This window comes from Poeciliopsis prolifica, unplaced genomic scaffold, assembly GCF_027474105.1.
Source record: "Poeciliopsis prolifica strain line A6 unplaced genomic scaffold, Auburn_PproV2 SCAFFOLD029, whole genome shotgun sequence".
In the NCBI taxonomy this organism is placed as follows: Eukaryota; Metazoa; Chordata; class Actinopteri; order Cyprinodontiformes; family Poeciliidae; genus Poeciliopsis; species Poeciliopsis prolifica.
Genome location: NW_026562404.1, coordinates 3163760 through 3184673, shown reverse-complemented (window position 1 = coordinate 3184673; position 20914 = coordinate 3163760). Strand labels below are relative to the sequence as shown.

The window sequence follows — 20914 nt, the reverse complement described above, 5'->3', positions numbered from 1 at the left end:
GCTGTATTTGTAGCATTTATCTTTTGTGGCTTATGCTCCATATGGTGAGGATTTTTTCCACTTTATTGGACTTATGGTTTAATGTTCTGTGAACATAAATTTTAGGGTTTCTGTAGCTAGAAGCGGCAAAATCCCCATAAATAACCTTGTGAAATATTATCACTTTCTGTGCGATGAATCTAAACGTTTCATTCATGGAATTTCATTATTGAAGGAAATTAACTTTTAATAACATAATAATTCCAACGTATTACGGTGCACATGTAGGTGATTCATCTTTACCTTCGGTTGACATTTGGACATATTATTCTATCACAAGTTGTTGGTTTGTCTGCGTTTTTGTCTGTTGGTAGGTCTGAGTTGCCTTGTAGGTGTGTCTTTGTGTGCGATTGTTTATAAGTCCAGTGCTGGCCACCTTGCGTGTGCATCAGTGTGTCCGTGCGTGTGTCTGGTCCCGGGGGAGCTGGGCTTCCTCTGCTCTGTTATTTCAGCGGAACTGGCGGAGGCTGGGAGGAAATTGCACTCCCCTCCTCCGGCTCGTAAAGACCTCCTTCAATCAAGGGCTCCTCTTGGCAAAGTGAAATTAAACTCACTGCAAACACACAATCATAACACGTCAGACACTTTTTTTTTTTTTTGCTCCTGAGCTTTCAGACTATCGCAACATATTTTTCATAATGAGCGTTTGTTATAATCAGTGAAATTACAGATGATTGCTGATGTTTCAGAGTTTTGCCAAAAAAAAAGAAAGAAAGAAAAAAAATATATATATATATGCTGATTATTTTTTCACATTTGGTCATGTTACAATCTCGGACTTCATGCTTCATGTTATTGGTATTTGAGAGTTGGCTCGATCTACAGAGAATCTGTTCACAGGCAGGTTTTCGATGTGCATTCCACTAATTTGGGGCTTTTAAAAAGAGTAGGAGGAAAGTAATTGATGAAAGAAAACCATGAAGACACAACAAAGAGTTAGAAGAAGGTGTTCAGATAAGACAAAAACGTAACTTTCTGGCCCATATATGCTGAAAAGGCTGTGTGTGGTGGAAATCACCCTGAACAAATGGTGAAACATGGTGGTGGCAGCATCATACTGTGGGGAGATAGTGGGTGGAGCTAATTTCAGAAAACCTGTTAAGAGGTAAAATTATTGCCTCTTCCAGTATGGCAATGACCCGAAACCTACAGTCAAGTTTACAATAGAAAGGCTAAAGAAAATGGTCTAATCAAAGTCCATACTTTGTGAATATTTCAGTCTAAGGCAAGACTTGACACAGATAAATCTGACATGAAAAGGTTTGAGGTGTTTGAAAACTCTTTGCGAGGCACCCTGCGTGATGGAGTTAGCTATGGAGAGAGTCCATCTGTCTTGCGGATCTTTTGTTGTTTTGTTTCTGTTGTTGATCCAGCGGTGCCACGGTAATAGCAGAACATTAGTATTTGCTCACTGTAGAACCGTAGTGTTACCAAATATAAATATGCACGTTCGTGTGTCTCGATTGGACAAATCATTCCTCTGCTTCACACAGTTTAGGTTCAACGTGTTCGAGACTTCCTGCGTATAAATTATTAACTCAAAATTGTAAAAAAAGAAAAAAGTTAAACGTCAGTGTCAGTATGCGTCCCTCTCCATGCTGGAAGATGCTGTCTCTATTTGCACGCTCTGTGTGACACCGTATGAGTGCACTGATGTGATTGATGCGAGTGTGAGCGTTTGGGTGTGCACTCTGCTAAAATATGGCTCAAATATGCCGGAGCATCTGTCTATTAGCCTAATGTGGTTTATCGCGATGACGCCCATGGCGGTGTCTGTTGAAAAGCCGCCTCCCCAACATCTGTGTGTGGTGTGTGGAGAAATATGTGCTAGCCTCTTTCGGCATGTGATTTCCACTGATAGTTTTGGCTGCTTTCTGCCACTGCAGATGTACACCAGGCGGCCTGTTATGTCAATCTTCCACATTTTGCACATTAATCAGTACATTCAGAAACTCACTTAAGTATGGGAGGATAACAGGCTGCGACTAGATTGGGAATTTTCCGTAATTTCGGTTACTTCAATTGGTGAAGTTTTGGTCTTCTTCCATGAAGTCGTACCTAAGGTTATCTGTTGGTTCTCTGTAGATCAGACATCATGTCTGTGCAATTATCTTGCCTTTATGAGCTAATTTCTAAATTGCAGAACTTTAATGAAGACCTTTCTACTTGACGAGATCAACTTGAACACTTTTCATCCTTTATCAAGCGGCGTCTCTCTTGGCTCGTCCTTCCCTGGTTAGCTAAGGGGGAAAGGAATGGTACAGTGGTTACCTGTCTGAAGCCTTCCTCTGGCAGACTCAGTGAGGCACGCACGCACACACACACACACACCACACACACACACACACACACACCCCACACACACACCCACACACACACACACACACACACACACACACACACACACACCACACACACACACACCGATAGAATAAGGGAGGAAAGAAACAAGAGGGAAGGGGGAGAGCAAGAGGCGCGCTTGCACGCCTGACTGCACCGGCACTGACCTCCCAGCGCCGAGCCGGCAGCCTCGCCGCCCCTCGCCCTCCCCTCCCTCGAACCAACCCCCCCCCCCCCCCCCCCCCCTCACCGCCCCCCGCCTTGTGCCGCTCCACTGGGCTGCAACTGCCCGCTCGGCTCAGCGCGTGGGGGCTGAGTGTGCAGGAGAGCACGTGTGTTTGTGTGTCTGCATGTGCGCGTGCGCGCCCGTCCTTGTGTGTGCGAGGCGTAGGTCTTGGTCGCATGCCTGTTTGCCCTACAGTGCTTTCTCACTTTTTTTTTTTTTTTTTTTTCCTTCTCACACATGGCCTTCACCAACCAAGTGTTGCCCATAGTCTGTTTGTTCATCACACCCGCTGTTATCCATTTTTACCTCATGAAGCATCGGGACGTAATCACATGGTTGACTAATTGTTGCGTTTATGAAGTAGCACCTTTTCTTTTTTTGAGACTAAAATGCATCTCACTCTTAGAATATCTAAACATCAAGCTTGAATTTCATACCACCGCCTGTGTGTATCTGCCTTTCATTTATGTGAAGTTTAAACATATACTGCCTTTGATAAAAAGCTCACTGACATCACCTTTGTTGCGTTTCAGATTGGTGGGATCACATTACGTTACATTGTTCAAAAAGTCGATAGATATTCAGTTTTATTTCTTTGGAATATATGGAACAAACTGCAACAGGCTGATAGACATTAAACCCATAAGTCAATGCTGAAGTGTCTCTGCAGGAAACAGCGGATGTTTGATGGATCGTACTACAATAATACAGAAGTTTGAACCAATCAACAGTAGATATAAATGCTGATAAATGCGAGTTATAAAGATGTGCTTTTGGCAAATTACTTAAAAAAGGAAATGCCAATATAAAAAATATTATTTCAAGTAAGCTTCTTTTGCTTTCGGTAAGTTTAAGTTTTAAAGTCTTTCACAAGCAACGCAGAGACACACAGATCACATAATAGTGCTTGCACACACCATACGGCAGGGTAATTAAGAAAGCACAATTAACCTGAAACCCAGAAAGAACCCATGTATGCACTGGAAGAACATACATGTCCAAAATGGCCCTGGCTGGGATTTACATCACAGGACCGTTTTTACAAGGTAACATAGCTAACACCTGCACCCAAACCAGTTTCAGATCCAATCGACTGACATTTAAATCTATTAAAAACAAGAAGGATGTGATTTGTTTCTCAGGTACAGAAGCAAACAGGACTTACTGGCCACCAGTAGCTCAGAATCATGAGGCTTGTGTTTGCATTTTTTCAACAGTTGTTTGTCAAGTATGTTTCATTCACATATGATTTGACTATAACCAAAGAGGTGGATTTAAAGCTTTTCTGTGGCCTGTATGGCATAGTGTGCTGTTCTCTTTTGTTTCCATTGTCTCTGAACGGTCACCAGAGTTGTCATCCAGTTCAGCTTAGTTCCTGTATGCCTCCCTTATTACTGTTATTCTCACTTTTCCTCTTTATTTTCTAATATTATTACTTATTTTCTCTGACATTATGCTCACATTGAATAAAATAAATGTCTTGAGTTACCGGGAAAATCTGTTTACTGCGAACCTTGTTAATACTCAAATCAAGCCATTACTTAATCTGATTATTCACAGTAGCAAGGTTACAGCAGGTCATGTTTGCCTGCTGACTTCTCTCATGTTGTCCAAACGCTCACAAATACGAATCAAAACCCCGTTTTTCATACGTCAACCCTTGAAAATGTCACTAAATCCGTTTTATTTAGTGAATTTGGCCAAAGAAGAGTTGGAGTTTTAGATATTGGAGGATTTTACTCACGGCAAAGTAACAGTTTGTTTTGGCCCTGTTTCAAAGCTCTTAGGTTATCGCTGTAATGACCGCCTCAGCTCCCTCTCCCACCACCCTCCCTTCCTCCCTACATCCCTCCCTCCATCTCCATCCCTCATTCGCCCCCTCCCTTTTCCCCCCAGTGCTCGCGCCAAGTCGGCCCGCCATCCTGCCTCCACACACACACACACACACACACACACACACACACACACACACACACACACACACACACACACACACACACACACACTGGCTGCGAGGTAACGGCAGACAGGCGCGTGACTCATTAGGCATTCGTCCCCCAGGGAGATTGCCGGGGGGGCGCGTGTGAGGCTGGGAGAGAGCGGCGCAGCTGCAGGAATGTCACGGGCGGCTACTGCTGTGTGCGTGTGGGTGTGTGCTTGCTCACGCTAGCTGGAGCCAGCGGCAGGCTACTGCACCTTTCAGGAAATAACGCAAGGAGAAAGAGAGGGAGAAAAAAAGAAAAGTAACACACTCATTAGTTCACTTTTCCACCAAGAGCTCATTTAAAAGTCTGAAGAAAAATTTGAGAGAAAGCTTCTGATGTCTCGTTGAACAGAAAAACACCCTCGCTGGCCTGGCTTCTGTTGACGTCTTTCTCTGTCTGAAAAGCATTTTGTCGGATTTAAAATGCACTCCCGCTGCAAAACGACGCATTAGCAACATCGCCACGACAGAAATATATGTTGTGCTTTTCTGCTTAGAGAATAATATTCTTTTAGGGACAGAGTAATGAAGAACTTAAAAATTTAACCTTTTACCTCATTTTAATTTTCTGTGACCTTTTGTTCCACATCTGGACTAAACTCTACAGTGAGTGATTATTTAAAAAAAAAACAAAAACAAAAAAAAAAAACCCAAACACAACGTACAGCTTTGTAACAACCATCTTTCCTAGTAGTTGCTTCAAAGTAGAACCAAAAATGATTTCAAAACATCAATACATAAAAGAATCCCCACCTGTTGTTGCAATATTTGGTATCTGAAATAAAGTTTATGTGTATCTGCATCAGCTTACTTCCTTATGTCTTAAAAAATAAGTTAATTTCATATGCCTACACAAACGTTACCTCTTCTGTCTTAAGTTTTCTATCTGTGCTGCAAGAGTAATCATTTATATTGCCGAGTCTTCGTCCCTCAGTACTACCACAAAATTGAATCAGGACATTTACAAACATTTAAGCTCTGATTGAACCTGCTTAGTAAAACTGATCACTGATATCCGGATGGTTAGTTATTGGAAATGCAATGATCAGATTTTGTGACCTGTTTTAGTCTCTGTTTTTGCTTTATAAGCTCTTACTTGCACATATCTTTTTTCTTTCCAGCAGATTACCATTTCCTATTGAGAACTAAAATATGGACACGTATAAAAATAAGTGTTTATTAAAACTCCTTCCTGCTGTGAGCGGTCTACTCATGTAAGAGTCTGTTTCATATTGACTGTGACGTTGCTGCCGTAGCAGCATTATTGTCTTCAGTAGCAACACCTATTGTGTGGGAGGAGAACTGCAGCAGCAGTGTGGCACATTAAACCTCTATGTAGGCTGAATACAGTGAGATTTTTTTCAATTTATAAATACATATTTTTAACACCGCACTGTGGCCACTTGTTTCAGGACTTGAGAGAATGTTGTTGTGGAATCCTACTAGCCTGATACGTCTTACAGAAACAGATTTTCTTTGTTCAGTAATAATTCTCAGTATAGTAGAATAGTGTCTTCCATCCTCGTCAATTTTACCCAATTGCAATGTTCTGTTGCATCAAAACGTATTGAAAAAACGGTTCTGGAGTGAATTGCATCCCGTCTGCGATTCGTTGCTCATGTTTGTTTCTGTGTGTGAATGCCGCAGAACATTGAACACCTTAAGTTACAGCTCACAACAAGAAAGTATTTGGTACACAGGCTCACATTTCAGAGTTAACACATCAAATGCATCGAATTGTGGATTCTTGCAAAAATCCTTTTGAATCTGTAAATTGTAAAGTAAGATGATTCGTTCTGAAGTCATAAATTGTAAAGTATTTTACAGCTTCATACAGGAGATGACACATTCAGACCAGACGTATTTTAAATGTAAAACTTCAGGGTCATGTTAAAAAGGCTTTTATTCTCATTTCTGGGATGCCATCAAACGGCAGTATGACATGTTTATTTAGGCCAATCTGAGAGTCCAGCACTTACATATTTAACCCTTTATGATCTAAATTTAGATGAACCGTCCCTTATTTTAATTGTATGCAGTTCTTTAAATGTCCTGTGAGTAATTGTATTTGCCCTTTTATCTATAACAACTGGAACTGTCAATATCTAACAAGTTATTTTCGCACTTTACTGTCTATTACAAGCGTGCCCTTCAGATTAATTTCACTCCATGCTACGGCGGGGGTGAAACTACCGTAAAAATCCAATATTTGCTGGGAAGCACCAGAAACAGTTGGAATTTTTCAGATGGCTCTTCGTGTGGCAGAATTACACTCTTTTTTTTGTAAATTTGGCTGGATGTTCGACGATCTGTTTAGGACTTACAGGGTTTAGGAGCCGTGGTAGAGACGGTGAAAATGGTTAGGTCTGGTATGTTTGTTGTCACTTCATAGTCAGATTAGTACAGAATACTTTTGAATTTTTGGATTCTGAGCTTCATATCTTCAGAGTTGGTTATGACAAGCCCATGTGGCTAATTGTTTAAAATGCTTTAGTTGGTTTAAATATTGTTTTATAATTGTCCCGTATTGCATATTCAGTTTGTTTTCATTCTGCCCTGATGAGGCTGTTTGGATCCGTGTTGTTGGTGTGTCTACATGCATGTACCTCTGTGTGGATGTGTTTTTCTTTTTCTTTTTGGCATCTAAACATAAAGCCTAGATATATTTCTTGGCTGCTTGACTGTCAGACTGAAAGCGTGGGAGGTGATATTCATAGAGGTGCTTTTAGTGGGACTTTTATGAGAGACTTTTTTCCATGGCTGTAAGGAGGTTGACCACACACACAGCAAGGTTGCTCGGGCTCAGCAAGCACCCCCGTGTGTTTGTGCGTGCACATGCTCGCCACTCTTCCTTCAAGCACGCCTGCGTGGGCCGCCAGGGGTGTGTTCTGCTTCATGTTTTGTTTCGGAGAGCCCTCCTCCCTGCTACGGAAGTGTTGCCGGAAGCAGTGGGAGCTCACCCCCGGTTCTGCGTCAGTGCCACTAAAGAAAGGATTGGGGCTTTCCGGGAGGAGGGAGGAAGGGATGGGGGCTGTCAGCCTGGGTATGTCACGGCCATGTGGGTGGTTGTCTCCGCACGCACTCACGCACGGACACACACGCTCAGGCGCAGTCACGACTATGCTTAGAGTAGCTATTCTTGTATGCACTGCATCTCATGCTTGCTCCAAGTAAAGCCCCTCTGCTTTGAAGGGGAATTTTAAGGAACCTGAACAGTTGTGAGAAAGTTCACCCACTTTTACGTCTGTGGATGTGGAGTTTAAAGTTCACGTGTGTACTTGAGTGTTTTTTCCTGACAATGTGAAGAAATTTGGTCTTGACCAGAAGTGCTCATTTGCTCGGAAGTGATGTTCTGTCCCTGTTTACCTCTTCTGTCATCCTGTTTGGGGTCCTGTACTGAATTTGTATGCCCTGCCACTGTTAGGAAGGACCAGTGGTGTCAGAAAGTAAAACCAGTATCCTTAGATGCTGGAGTACAACTTGTATAAGCCCACCAGCAGTAATATACTGCAGTAAAATAAAAGAAAGGCAAAAAAAAAAAAGAATCTCTTTCCTGCCAAGGCAGAAAAAGGAAAGCAATGTGCAGAACCCTGTGGCCTGCACATCCTAAGGGATGTTTTCATCTTTCTCTGCTTCCCCAACTTGTTTTAATGTCTGCCATTTGAGATACTCCAGAGGGGCTGCACCTGTTTGCCTTTTGGCTAGGAGCCCCCCCATATCCCTCCTCCTGCCCCCACCTGCCACTCAAGCAACTGCTCCTCCTGGGATGGATGGATGGATGGAGCAAGGAAGGAGTGGAGGAGTGTGGGGTTGCGTGTGGTGGAAGGGATAGCTGGAGGGCTTGAAGGCGTCCGGGAGCGAGAGCAGAGATGTAGGCACAGATAGTGAAAGAGAATATAGTTTTCAATCCAAGTCCAGTCTCCCACACTGGACAAGGCGCTCCTACTTCGGAGTACTCTCTCTTTAATGTTCGACCCTCCACATTCTCCTTTATTTCTGTACTCTCTCTCATCTGCTCTCTCCTCCTGTACAAACCCACATCTGCTCGCCTTCTCTCCTGTGTTAGCTTGTCCTTTCAGTCTATTGTTCCTTTGCTCTTCTCCAATTTCTGACTCATTCTTCTTTACTCCCAGCATCTCCCACTCCTCTCCTTTAAGTTTTTCCCTTTGCTCCCCTTTCTGCCCCTGTTCGCCTTTTCCTCCCCGATGGCACCGCTGTAATCTGCAGTGACCTCTTTGGGTCACATTAAAGGTCACCCAGCTTTACTCTCGTGCTCCCCTAGGGCCACACTCGTCTAAATCTCTTTTCTCTGATTCTGGCAACTATAATCAAAATGTTCTGTCTATAAAACCCTGACTATTTGATTTAAAGTGTAAAACACTGATGCATTAATGTGAGCTGATTCAGAGAATGCACGATTTTTGTTGTTGTTTTAAATAATGTTCACTTACAAATTCAGACAAAAGGAGAAGGAAGAAAATACTGTCATATTACAATTCAGGAAAATAAATACAAATAGCCTGATTTACCTATTTTTATTTATAGCTTTCTCAAATAATATTGTTCAATTCAAAAATTTCGCAGAATTTTCTAAACCGAATGACACTGTACTTTTGTGATTCTGGGTAATACACAGATTTTTTTTTGTGTGTGGGCAAAATGAAACTGTCTGCCATGGGACATTTTGTACTGACCATTTATCAACTGGTACGCGTCTGAAGGACGTTTCGTACCCACTTTGACAACCGATAATTTAACGTCATTTTAAATGATCTACTCATGGTGTTCTGTTTGGAAATTAAGTTTGGTTGGTCCAGTAAATAAAAACTAAAGAGTTATTCTGGTTTGATATGAGGTCATAATCTGTCATAGAAGAGCAGACCGGCTCCAAATGAAGATCTGAACTAAAAAAAAACACAATAAAAATACAGTGCAATATAAAATCCCAACAAACGACGTTAGCATGAGATTAAATTATACTCAAACTATGAAATTTTTTAGTGTTATTTAGCTCCATAAAGCACAAGAAATATGTAACTACAAAAAGAAATGAACTGCTTATGTTAGAAACATCATACCACACTGCATGTTATGCTGTTTTGTACTATTTCCACATTTAATATATGCGGAACATATAAAAACAAAACAAATCTTTCTCAAATATTAATTTATACATTTCTTATAAGTTTCTTAGATTTAAGATATTGTAAAATGATAACTGTTTTTCAAGGGTTCAAGTCATTGTTGTGAAATTTGTCAGTATGTTTTTCATCTATTTATTTATTTTCTGGACAAAATGGAGCCATCTGCCATTGGCCATGGGAGCTTTTGTACCAACTGTGTGTCTATTGATAATGGCCTCAAGAACGTTTCGTACCCTCCATGACAACCTGATCCAATCATCGTCTGCGATGAGAAAATTAGGTTTGTCGAGCCAATAAATGAGATCTGCCAACAGGAGGATGCAGAGAGTTATTTTGGTTTGATCAGAAGACATAAGTTGTCATTATTTTTTTTAAATAAAAGTTGCCCTAATTGGGAATCAAAAATGGAAACAGGATGAAAAATAAAACCTTATATGACATTTTGCAATTAGATTAAATTATACTTAAGATTGGAGCATTTTTTTTCCTGTTACTAGTGTTGAGAAATTTGTAAAGAAAAAGTAGCTCCCAAGAGAAATAAGCTGATATGTAATGGTTTGTATATTTTAAAACAACACTCATTTGTAGTTTCTGTTCAATAAATGTACATAAAACAAGTTTCCTAAGTGTTTCTGAGTTGTCTGGATTAACTTGCTAAACTTTCTCCTGGTGTGTGATTTGCAGAACCGCGGGCGCTTGGCAGAGAAACGCACCATCCCACTTCCACCCAACCGGGTGCCCAAGAAGGAACTGGCTTCGATTTTCAGCAGCGACGACAGCGAAGGCAGCGAGCGGGCCAGCGGGGATCATGCCCACATCAAGCAGGAGGAGGATTTGCATTATAGTATCATGAGAAAAAGGTAAGGCACCTCTTAGTTGTAACGCCAATACCGTCTGTGAACAGGTTCTTCATCTTGAGATGAAAAATGGCAGCTGTGTTTCTGAAAAGCCTTCAGTTTCTGGGGCTTTGGTTCTGTCCATCTTTGTTTTATTTATGTTATAAAATGAATATGAAGTAAATTTTATGCGTCACTTTCTAAAATGGTTTCGTCCTTTTGCCTGTAAGCAGAAATGTTGTGTCTCATAGAGGAATGGCCCTGTCAGGAGTTTTTTGTCCCCTACACTGATCTGAGTAATTTAGCAAATATGAGGTCTCTCTGTCTGATAAGACACACTATCAGTATTACATGATTTGTATTTGAAATATGTTGCTTTTGACACATCGAACCCTGAAATTCTCAACGTAGCTGTTCGTTTTTTCTAAAAAATTAAAACTGTTTTGTCCTTTTCATAGTAACTACAGGAAGCCCAGGATATGTTTTACCAACATATCCAAAAACTACAAAGATTATTTTTGACAATGCTAAATCTAGAACCTGCATAACTAAATCTTTTTTTTTTCTATATCCGAATAGGTACAGCTACAATTTTCAATAAACTTTGTTATTATCCAAAGGGGTTTGTTAGACTGTAAAACTTCAGATAGCGTTTCTACTCTCTGTTTTGATGAGTCACTATTCATTTGTGTTGTAACATGTTTGAGTGCAGTTTCAGTTGGGGGTGTTGAGATAAAACTCTCACGAAGGCAGCTCTCCTTCTTCATAAACTCAACATTTTGCCTTGGACATCATAAAATGCATTGTAGTGTCATGAGCTGCAGCAGCCAATACAATCACTCAGTGTCATTGAAAGGGGTAAAACAGTCTTGGGTTGTTCAGGAAAACCCACATTTGTCTCATCAAACCCTGCAATTTGGTTTTGCAAGGTGTGCACACAAAGCTAGGCTGAGACTTTTAAAAACTACTCACAATGTGGTGGCTTGGCTTGCTAGACTGAGAAGGACTAATCTTTCAAACAATCCTTGATCAGCACCATTTGCTGAACACTTGGGTACAGTTGGCACGTCTTTCAGACCGAGAGGGAGCCATGCCTCAATAACACATGCTAAATTTGGGCTTGGACCAGCTAATGAAAGCTTGAAGCTATTTATTTGTTAATGCTACTGCTTTTTATTTCTCATATATTTCTTGGCTGAATTTCTGTCTGCTTCATCTTAAGCTGCGTGTTGATGGGGAGCAGCTTGACTGGAGGATGTTGATTAGGATGAAGTTCTTAGTATGACTTACCTTTATGTTTGGTGTTGCACTATGATCTATTTTACAAGGTTTAATGACGGGTAATTTTAGTTTGATTTTGTAATTAATTTGTACCTGTGATGGAGTCTCTACCCCCAGAAACTGCGCAACTCAGTAGAGGAAGTACAAAGACCTGAAATGATGTTCAAACTCACACAATCTTCCAAAACGCATGAGGTCATTGATTTCTGTTTAATTTGTCTCGATTAATTTGCCTGGTTTATCATTACCATGTGGATTTTCTGCTCAGATTGCATCCATGGAAGAGTTTTTTTTTTGTATGGGATATATTTGGCCGATATGAAGCTGAATTCATTCATTGATGAACTCAGAAAATCCCCATCTGAATCACAAACAGCTTGTGCAACCTCGCTAAACGGGGGATGTTTTTTTTTTCTCGTCTTGAGGCTTGCGTGTGACGCGGCGGACAGCACAGCTACTGTGAAGCTTTAAATGGATCCACTAACCTCGTTTAAGAGAGCCTCCCCTCCCCCTGACACTTGGGCCGCTGGCGTGTTAAGATGATAATGAATTTAAAGAACACTTATGACTAATATATCAGGTTTTTACCCTTTTGAAAGGCGGCGGACACGCTGGAGCCGCAGCTCCGGTCTGTCGTTGGCATCTGTCTGGGCCAGGCTTTATCCCGCCGACGTGGGTCTGGACAAACAGGATAATGGGATGTCCAATCATGAAAATGTGATTTCCATTGACCGCAGCTTCGTAAGTGAGTCGTGGAAGGGTCTTAACAAATTGGATTTGGTCAATGGATGTGAAAAATACAGGGCCTCTGTGTACATGTGTCAGTGTATCTGTGCTGTCTCTCCCTCACATCATCGGGGCTGACGGGAGGTCTGTCACACCCACTCAGCTGTAACAACTTGTCTACTATTACTGTATTCTAATACATACATCAAATATGTCATGGCAATTTTCTGCTCCTATCTGAGAAACGGATATTTTGTGCTGCTCCAGCGCTCTCCCTCTGCTCCTGTTTTTAATAAAGTTAGCGTGAGCGCTAACTTGCAGTGTTGACTTTTCTGGTTAATTAGCATAAAGAGGCATTTAGATCAGTCAGAAATGTGTTTTGAAAAAGGTTCTGCCAGTCTGTCCTCCTTTCACAGATTTTTTACAGATTTTATCAATTTCTTTTTTTATTTTTTAGATTTGGTTCACTTGTTCTTGAATAAATTTGTTTCATCATCTTCAGCGATAGAAACCACCAGATAATTAAATAAAAAAAATCAAGAAAATTCTGGTTGTAATTTTGTTAAATTACAACCAGAAACTCTGGGAGTTTCATTGGGGTTTCATGTGAGAGACCACTATGTTGCATCCCAATAATGTCTCTCTATCATAGATCAGGGAATCTACCAACTACTACTTGTGCTATTTACCAATCTGACTTTTATGGAAGGGTGGCAAGAAGAAAGCCTTATGAAGTTTTGTTTCCAACTTGCCACAATATGTACCAAAAAAGACCAAAAACTAAGAGATCCATGGTGGTAGCAGTATCATGCTTTTTTTTTTTTCTGGACAGAAACAGGAAATATGGTCAGAGTCTATTTGGGGATCAGTTTGAGGTTGCAAAACACTTCAGACTGGGATAGAGAATCACTTTCCACCTGAAAATAATGGTAAACATAGAGCAGGAGCCTCAGTGAATGGTTTAGATCAAAGCATGCTCATGCATTTGCGTGGTCCAGTCAAAGTCCAGATTTCCAACCAAATCTTGCCAAATTTTTGAGTCTGGCAAGATTCAGATATTGATGTTCAGAGATGCTCTATGACTTGCAGCCCTTGCAGCTTTTTTTTTGTGAAACATGGTTCTACAAAACATCAACCCTTTGAGCTCAGTATAAATGTATGGCGCTCTTTTCAGATTTTGATTGGAAATAAAACATTTAGGCTGTGTGAGATTGTCCTTCAAGACAATCACATTCACAATAAACTCAGTTGAGGTTGTAATGAGACAAAGTTCGAAACGGGTCAGGCTGTGTGAATACTTTGTCAGGACCTCCGCAGGGCAGAAGGAGGGAGGTGTCACTTCTGAGAACATCGTAGCTTCTCTGCACAAAATCAGATCTTTTCATGGACTCCTACTCCTCTAAAAGAAAAGAAAATTAAGAGAAATGAATGGATAGTGTACTTTCTGTGCGTGACGGGTTTGACATTTTGTCCTCCAGATTTATCGAACAGCCGTGTCATTACCTTATGCCAGTCAGAGGTCACGAACAGCGTGATATTACTGGAAATGGCTCTGCCCCTGAAGCGCTAATTAGAGAGCTCGGAGCTTTTATAGCTTTTTAGCTGAGCTTTCCACTTTGAAACGTGTTGGCCTTGTTTGCATGCGTTTGCCATGGAAACTCAGTCAACAGATCTTAGCTGCTTATCGGGTGTCGGCTAACAGCTAAACATTCATCATTTCAGCAAAGAACTGTATAATTTTTTATATTTTTACTGAAAAATAATGTTTGCATTGTCACTGCAGCCTGAAAGTTTATCTTCTCTAGCTGTGAAGTAAACAAGTTATTATTTAAAATATCCTCTTAACATTATACTAAATCAGGGAAAGCTGGAGTTTTGAGGAAGCATGAAGGATCAAATGTTGCTTGAAACATGAATATCTCTCAATATTATTAAAAACATATTAAAAAGGCAGCTTGTAAAATATATATCACTCCAGAAATCAGAGTGTGAGGAACTTCAGACAAGTCCGTGCAGTGCAGCAAGGCAGCATTGCGGTATATTTCGTTTCAATGTATTTTTTCTTTTTTTTCCCGCTCTTGGCTGCTTTATCGATCTCATGTCAGGCTGTACAGCTGAGGAACAACTGGGAGAAGTCTAGCTAGGCTACTCTTACTTATTTATGTATCTATTTCTGTATTTATTCATTACCGTGTCTGCTCACAGTTGAATCCTGCTTGATTCAATGGAGAGGAGCGTGACTCCGTGCGAACAAATTCACTAACAGGAACCAGCCGAACTATCAAAAAGAATTAAATGAATGAAGCCACCGAAAAGAAACAGAATGCGTCCCGCTTTAGACACTTTGTTGTGTTTCAGCTAAGAAGTTAGCCTGTCTGTGCTCTGCTTGGTGAATATCGCATCTCGTCTGGCTATATTCGAGTGTTGCTGCTGGGCCACCTGCACCGGTTGGAGCAGCCTGCACACTCCGGCTGTTGTCTGTAAGCACCAGATGTTATGCAGCACTCACAACCCCGCTTCTCTGTCTCCTTCGCTTCCCTTTCTCCTCGCACACCCTCACATCCCTGCTGTCTGACTGTCAGCGCCTTCCCAGCGTTGGTGTGAGACATGGCGTCAGGGTGCCGGGCTGCCAGCTTCTGCCAGCTCACACTGTGACCTCCAGCTCTGCTGCCTCAGCTTCATGTGCCAATGCCACAGTGGGGCACTACTGTGCATTTATACTGAGCTGACTCCTAATGTGAGTGGAAGAGGCTTTTTATGTTGCTTGGGCTGGTTTAAATTGCAGCGTGTACTTTAGGGAAGTACACGCTGAGGGAAGCACATCCATTTATAAGAAAAAGAATTTGCTTTAATGTTGCCCTGTTTTCTCCCCAATTCTCTGTTTTCGCTCACTGCTTTAATGTCCATAATGCGACCGGTCTCACTTGTTAAGAAAACAGGATGAATTGCATTTGTAAAATCGAAGAACTTTATGAACGTTAGATATGTTTTCCACAAAAGTCAAGTTGATTATTGACCAAAAATGATCAAGTGTGAAAACAAAGATAAAACAGACAAGCGAAGCAGGATGTAACATCAGCCAAAAATATTGATGTGATCTGAAAGCAGGAAAATGGCTGAGGAGTTGGTGAAGCAGAAAAATGAAGCAAAGTTCTCATTACTTGACGCTTAGAAAAATAATCCGAGCTCATCAAATATTCCAAGGGACAGCTTTCGATGTGGATGTAGTGCCAGTTTTGTTTTGATAAATTTGTCATCAATCCAAAATGAAACTGAATTTTTCCTTGCAGCATTTTCAAAGATATAATGGTCATAAAGTGTACTGATGGTGGAATCAGCAATGTTGTCCCTATTGGACTTTCCAGAGGCAGAGACAAAGAGTTCATTTTTAAGAGTGTCATTTCCACGTCCTCTAAAATGTCTGTCCAGTTGTACTGACATTTTTTTCAGTTTCTACTGAGTTTGCGGACATTAAACTCCAAGAAAGTAGTTGATTCATTTGATGCATTTTAATGGGAGAGATTTGCAAACAATTCAAAAATTTATGAAAAAGATTTTGTTTTGATTTTTTTTTTGCCACATTTTTGTTGCATTATCTTCATTAAAGAGTATTAAAAATATTTGCTTTTTTAATGCACTTATATGTAAATGTAGCACTTAATACATACTTTGACCACAAAGTCAGTGTTCAGACTTTACCTTTTATTAACTGGAGCTTGGTGTGGCATGGTGTTAGCACTGTTGTCTTACATCACCAAGGCCTGATGTTTAGGTGGACTGTTCTCTAAGTGCATGGTTGTTGTCTCTGGGTACTCCAGCTTCCTTTCACAGTTCAAAACCATGCAAGTTCAGCACCAAAGGGCTTTTAATTGCCCTTATGGGTGAATTTAGCTCTGTGTTTCCCTGTGTCGTACTAGCAATCTATTCAAGATGTACTCTACCCCCTGTGGGGGGGATATATAAATCAGTCTGTTATATACCAGCACAGATTTCAAAGGTATTAGGATGACAGATCGAATCATCCTGGGTTTTGCTATGATCAGTGATGTTGAACACCAGTTAAATCCAGGACAGATTTTTGAGTTCGTCCCTCTGTCTCTGGGGTCACCGGGTCTGCTCTGTGTGCACCGCTGAAGGGCCCGTATTGACCAGTTTAGGGATGAGCGGAGGATGAGATGATTGTCTACGGCATGCGCCTAGGTGATAAGGAGGCGGCTCATGTCCTACTTAGCCACCGGGTCCAATAGCCTCCACATAACCCCGTCTATCCTCTCCGCCGCCCCCGTCCTTCCCAGTTTACCGTGGCCTCAGAAGCTCCTTAGGGAGTGCTGACTCAGGTGGCTGGGTTTTAAACCGCATCCCCAGCCCCCTCTCCATCTTCCATGAGTTGAGTATGACCTTGTCACCACCCACAGGAATGGTGGAGGGAAGGCAGTGGTGGGTGGGGATAGGGCTAAGCCCTCATTAGCCCAAGCTGAGGCGGGACAGCTCAAGAGAAGTGCACTAATTACCTAACTAACAATGTCCTTGGCGTTCATGGCTTAGAGGAGCCACTTCGCCATGGGATAATAACCTTGTCACCTCTCTGAGAAGTTCAGGATGGTATTACCATGATCACTTTAAATGATGGACAGAGGGTGGTGTTATAAAGCAGCTAACTGACTGATTGACTTGGCTGCAGTGTCTTAGGCTGGTGCATCGTAGTGTTTGTGGAGGTTGTGTTTTGTTGCTGGACTCCCTTGTTGTACGAGTTTTAACAAACCTTCTTTGTTTCTCGTTCTCCGTTTGAAGAAAATCACGGGGCTCTCAGACACAGATAGCTACCAATTTTAGCAAGCTACACCCTAAAAATGAAGTCTGTAATTAGTCGAAAAAGTCTGAAGTCAAAGTCCAATCAAGCGTCTTCCTGCCTAGCAACCGAAGGGGGCTGTTTTGTCTGGGGCTGTTTTCTGAGTCACCGGCTTTCTGTGACTGAGAGGTGACTGGTGAGGCCAGCGTGACGCCCTCAGTACTACCCTTCAGCTTTACTGTTAGTGTGTGGAAAACAGCCTGGCGACCAAAAGCCTGACATTACAGCAGGAACCTGTAATCATGGGACTGTAAAAAACCCAAACCCAGCAGCCGCAAACAGTGTGGCCTCGTCACGGTGGTGGCAGCTAAGAACCATTCACCGCTTCTTCCCCGTTAAACTGTGCTTACCGTGTCGTACCAAAATCTACTTCAAAGAGGATTTCGGTGAGGAGACCATTCAAGTGAAATTAAATTTTTGTTTTGAATCAGTGGATGCTGCTGATATGCGAAGTTTAAATTCAGCGCAACGTTTATTAACTGAAACAACAAAATGTGACATTGCAGTCTAACATGTAGGAGCACATTGGCTTGCAAAAGCATTGATACCCATTGAAATGTTCCTGATTTGATCTTCTTAAAACCATAAACGTCAAGGTTTTGTCTGAATCTTTAGAGACAGATCAACACAGTCGTGCAGTTGTTAAGTGGAAGGAAAATAATGTCTTGTTTTCAAATATTTTTGTGTCCCCCAGAGTCAATACTTTGTAGCACCACCTTGGAGATCACTTGAGAACATTAGAGCTGCACAATATTTATTGAATCACGGTCATAAGTGTGCAAAACATTACCAGTGTATTGTAATTGACTTCTCAGACGGGATATTTGGTAGGATCGTTCAAATGTTATGTGTTAATAATGTACTTTGCCCCGTGGATGGGCTCCAAATGCCACTAACAATAGATAGTAACACCATCTTTAGTAGCTGAGATGCTAAAACTCACAGATAAAGCTAGACAGTTTTCAGGAAACTTGGGATAATTGATATTTTCACTGCAGGTTTGATTAATAGTTTCAAAAAGGAAAGTCTTGGCTGAAATCATGGACCCCTGGTAAACATCAATTTTCAAGTTTAGCCTGGTATCGCCAATTAAATTGCATTTCTAACGGGATGAAAAAATTACATGCAGATGATGACTTTTAAAAACATCTTGTTTCATTTTGGGTGTCAGAGTAAAAGAGGGTGAACACACAGGAATAATGCATATTTAAAAATCTTGTGAAAACTTTACAAATTATTTCCTTTGACATTAATTAATTTTATTTAGAATGATGCAATATTGTGGTTTTGGTCTATCACATAAAACCACATGGAACAAATTTAAGTTTGTAGTTGTATCATGAAATATGTGAAAAGGTTTGAAGGGTTGAACAGTTGTTAATGGCACTGACCATGTCAGTAAATTATATTTGAAACCTTAAACCCGGGTTCATTCAGCTTCCATAGAGATTGTTTGCCACAACACAATTCATATTCTGGTGCTGCCATACGCCCCTCAAATGCTAAGCATCTATTTCCTGTGATTATTTCATTTTAATGCAATCAGGATGGCAATCAGACTGCAAACGAAACGCCTCCATGTCACAGTTGTGTGAGGAGGAGTTTAGAAAAACGGCAAATAGACAATTTGGAAGGACACATCTCAATCAAATGAAGGTCTGACCTGCAAACCGTTCTCCTAATCCTACTTCTGGTGAAGAAGGACACAACATGGTGCTTTCGGACTCCTTTGGTTCCGAGGAACCTCATGTTCAGGTTGAGGTATAACCTTAAGCTAAGATTGTGTCGTTTTTTTTGTGCCAAACATTATCAATTACTAAATATAACAGTGAAGGCCATAGGTTTGACACTGCCATTTGATGGGATATATTAATATTAAGACAACTTTTCACAGTATGTAGTTACCATATTTCTGAGAAGCGGCCATCAGTAACTACGGTATAAAAAGAGCCATATTAAGGTTTTAAGCTGCTAAACTACTTATGGGTTTTGAATATGTTCATTAATACATCTTAGTGAGTAAGATGAGCAGGGATGAGAGCTGAAAGTGCTGGATACGGTAGTCTGTCAGAGTGTATTACAGACCTCAGAGCTAAGAGGCGGCCGACACGACGGCCACCTGTAGCAGCTGAGTCTGTGTTTAGCTGAGCGCCGCTCTATCTGAGTCGAGGATTTCTCTTGAGCATGTTTTTTTGGTTTGTTTTGCTAAGTTTGTAGCTCCTTTCTCAGTGCGCTGTCCCTTCCTGTGTGTGTTTGTTCCAGTCGGGACGGCGACCTCTCTACAATTATCTCCAACCTGCACCACACCAGACAACACGGTATGCCCGAGGAGCAGTCAGCCTCTGACCACAGCACCAGTACTCGACACACAGGTAGGAAACCCACAATCGTCCTTCTCTCCTGTCTCCTTCCTCTCTCCCTTCGCGTTCAGCTTGATGATACACGCCACCTTTCATAACTCCTGTTGCACATGTACATGCTCCATTTTCTGTAATTAACGCTGATTTGTTCAGCTGAGGGAACTGACGGTAAGCTTATTACTCCTTCCTAAAGGTCGCTCTTAAGTTGATCGCCTAATGTTCTTCCCAGATTCTCTGCCGCGCCCCAGGATTTCATGTTAAACCCCCTGTTTTAAATGACTTCTGAATAAATAGCTTTTTTTTGCTTTTAATCTGGTTTCATGTGAGCCCAGGAACCATGGTGTGCATGTATTAGGCTAATAGCCTTTCTTACAGCTTACTCATAGGACACAGACTGTATTTAATTACAGTTTGAGGTTATTCATTGGTCATTGTTCCTCGAACGGAGCTCACCACCGTGTCGGCGGTCACTGTCGCATTTTGACTAGAGTTACAAAACTCACTGGTAAGGATTGTGTTTTGTATGTAGGGCTGAAATGATTAATTGGATCAATCGCGATGAATCGATTATTAAAACATTCGTCAACTGATTTAGTAATGATTGATCGTTAACAGACTCAAAAAGAGGCAATCTGCTGAAAAAAATAACAACATACTTGGAGGAATGGTTTTTCTTTTTAAAAAATGTCATTTAGCTGCATCTTTTTTAATGGATTTCTAATGTGATATAAAATTATTAAGTGGTTTAACAAAACATCTGCAGAATGTGCCGTTTTTTAAAGTCTCATTAATTGTCATAACAATTAATGGAATAACCAATTACTAAAATAATTTTTACTATTTGTATGTAAAAATTATTTATTATTTGTAAATATTGTTTCAAAGTTACATCTATAAACATTTAATGTGCCCGATGTTTTTACAACACTATATATTTCAATATCGAAGAGCAGAAATGTCATCCCAACCAACCTGTACCTGTGTGAAAAAGTAATAATCCCCATTGGCAAACTATGAATTAACTCTGAAAACAGTAGTTACTTTTTAGAAAAACGGGGTTCATTTCAGTGGCCACAACCTGGCCCGCTCCCTGTCAGGCCTGTAGATTCAATAAACCTCTTAAATTGAA

The 20914-nt window shown here is 41.0% G+C and overlaps 1 protein-coding gene across 1 annotated transcript in view; it reads left to right on the top strand.

Annotated features, from left to right (window-relative positions):
* Positions 1-20914, top strand: part of samd11 (sterile alpha motif domain containing 11) — a 64592-nt gene that overhangs the window by 9234 nt on the left and 34444 nt on the right. Inside the window, 2 exon segments of the mRNA XM_055049912.1 lie at positions 10418-10593; positions 19688-19797. Coding sequence (XP_054905887.1) covers positions 10418-10593; positions 19688-19797 — 286 coding nt within the window.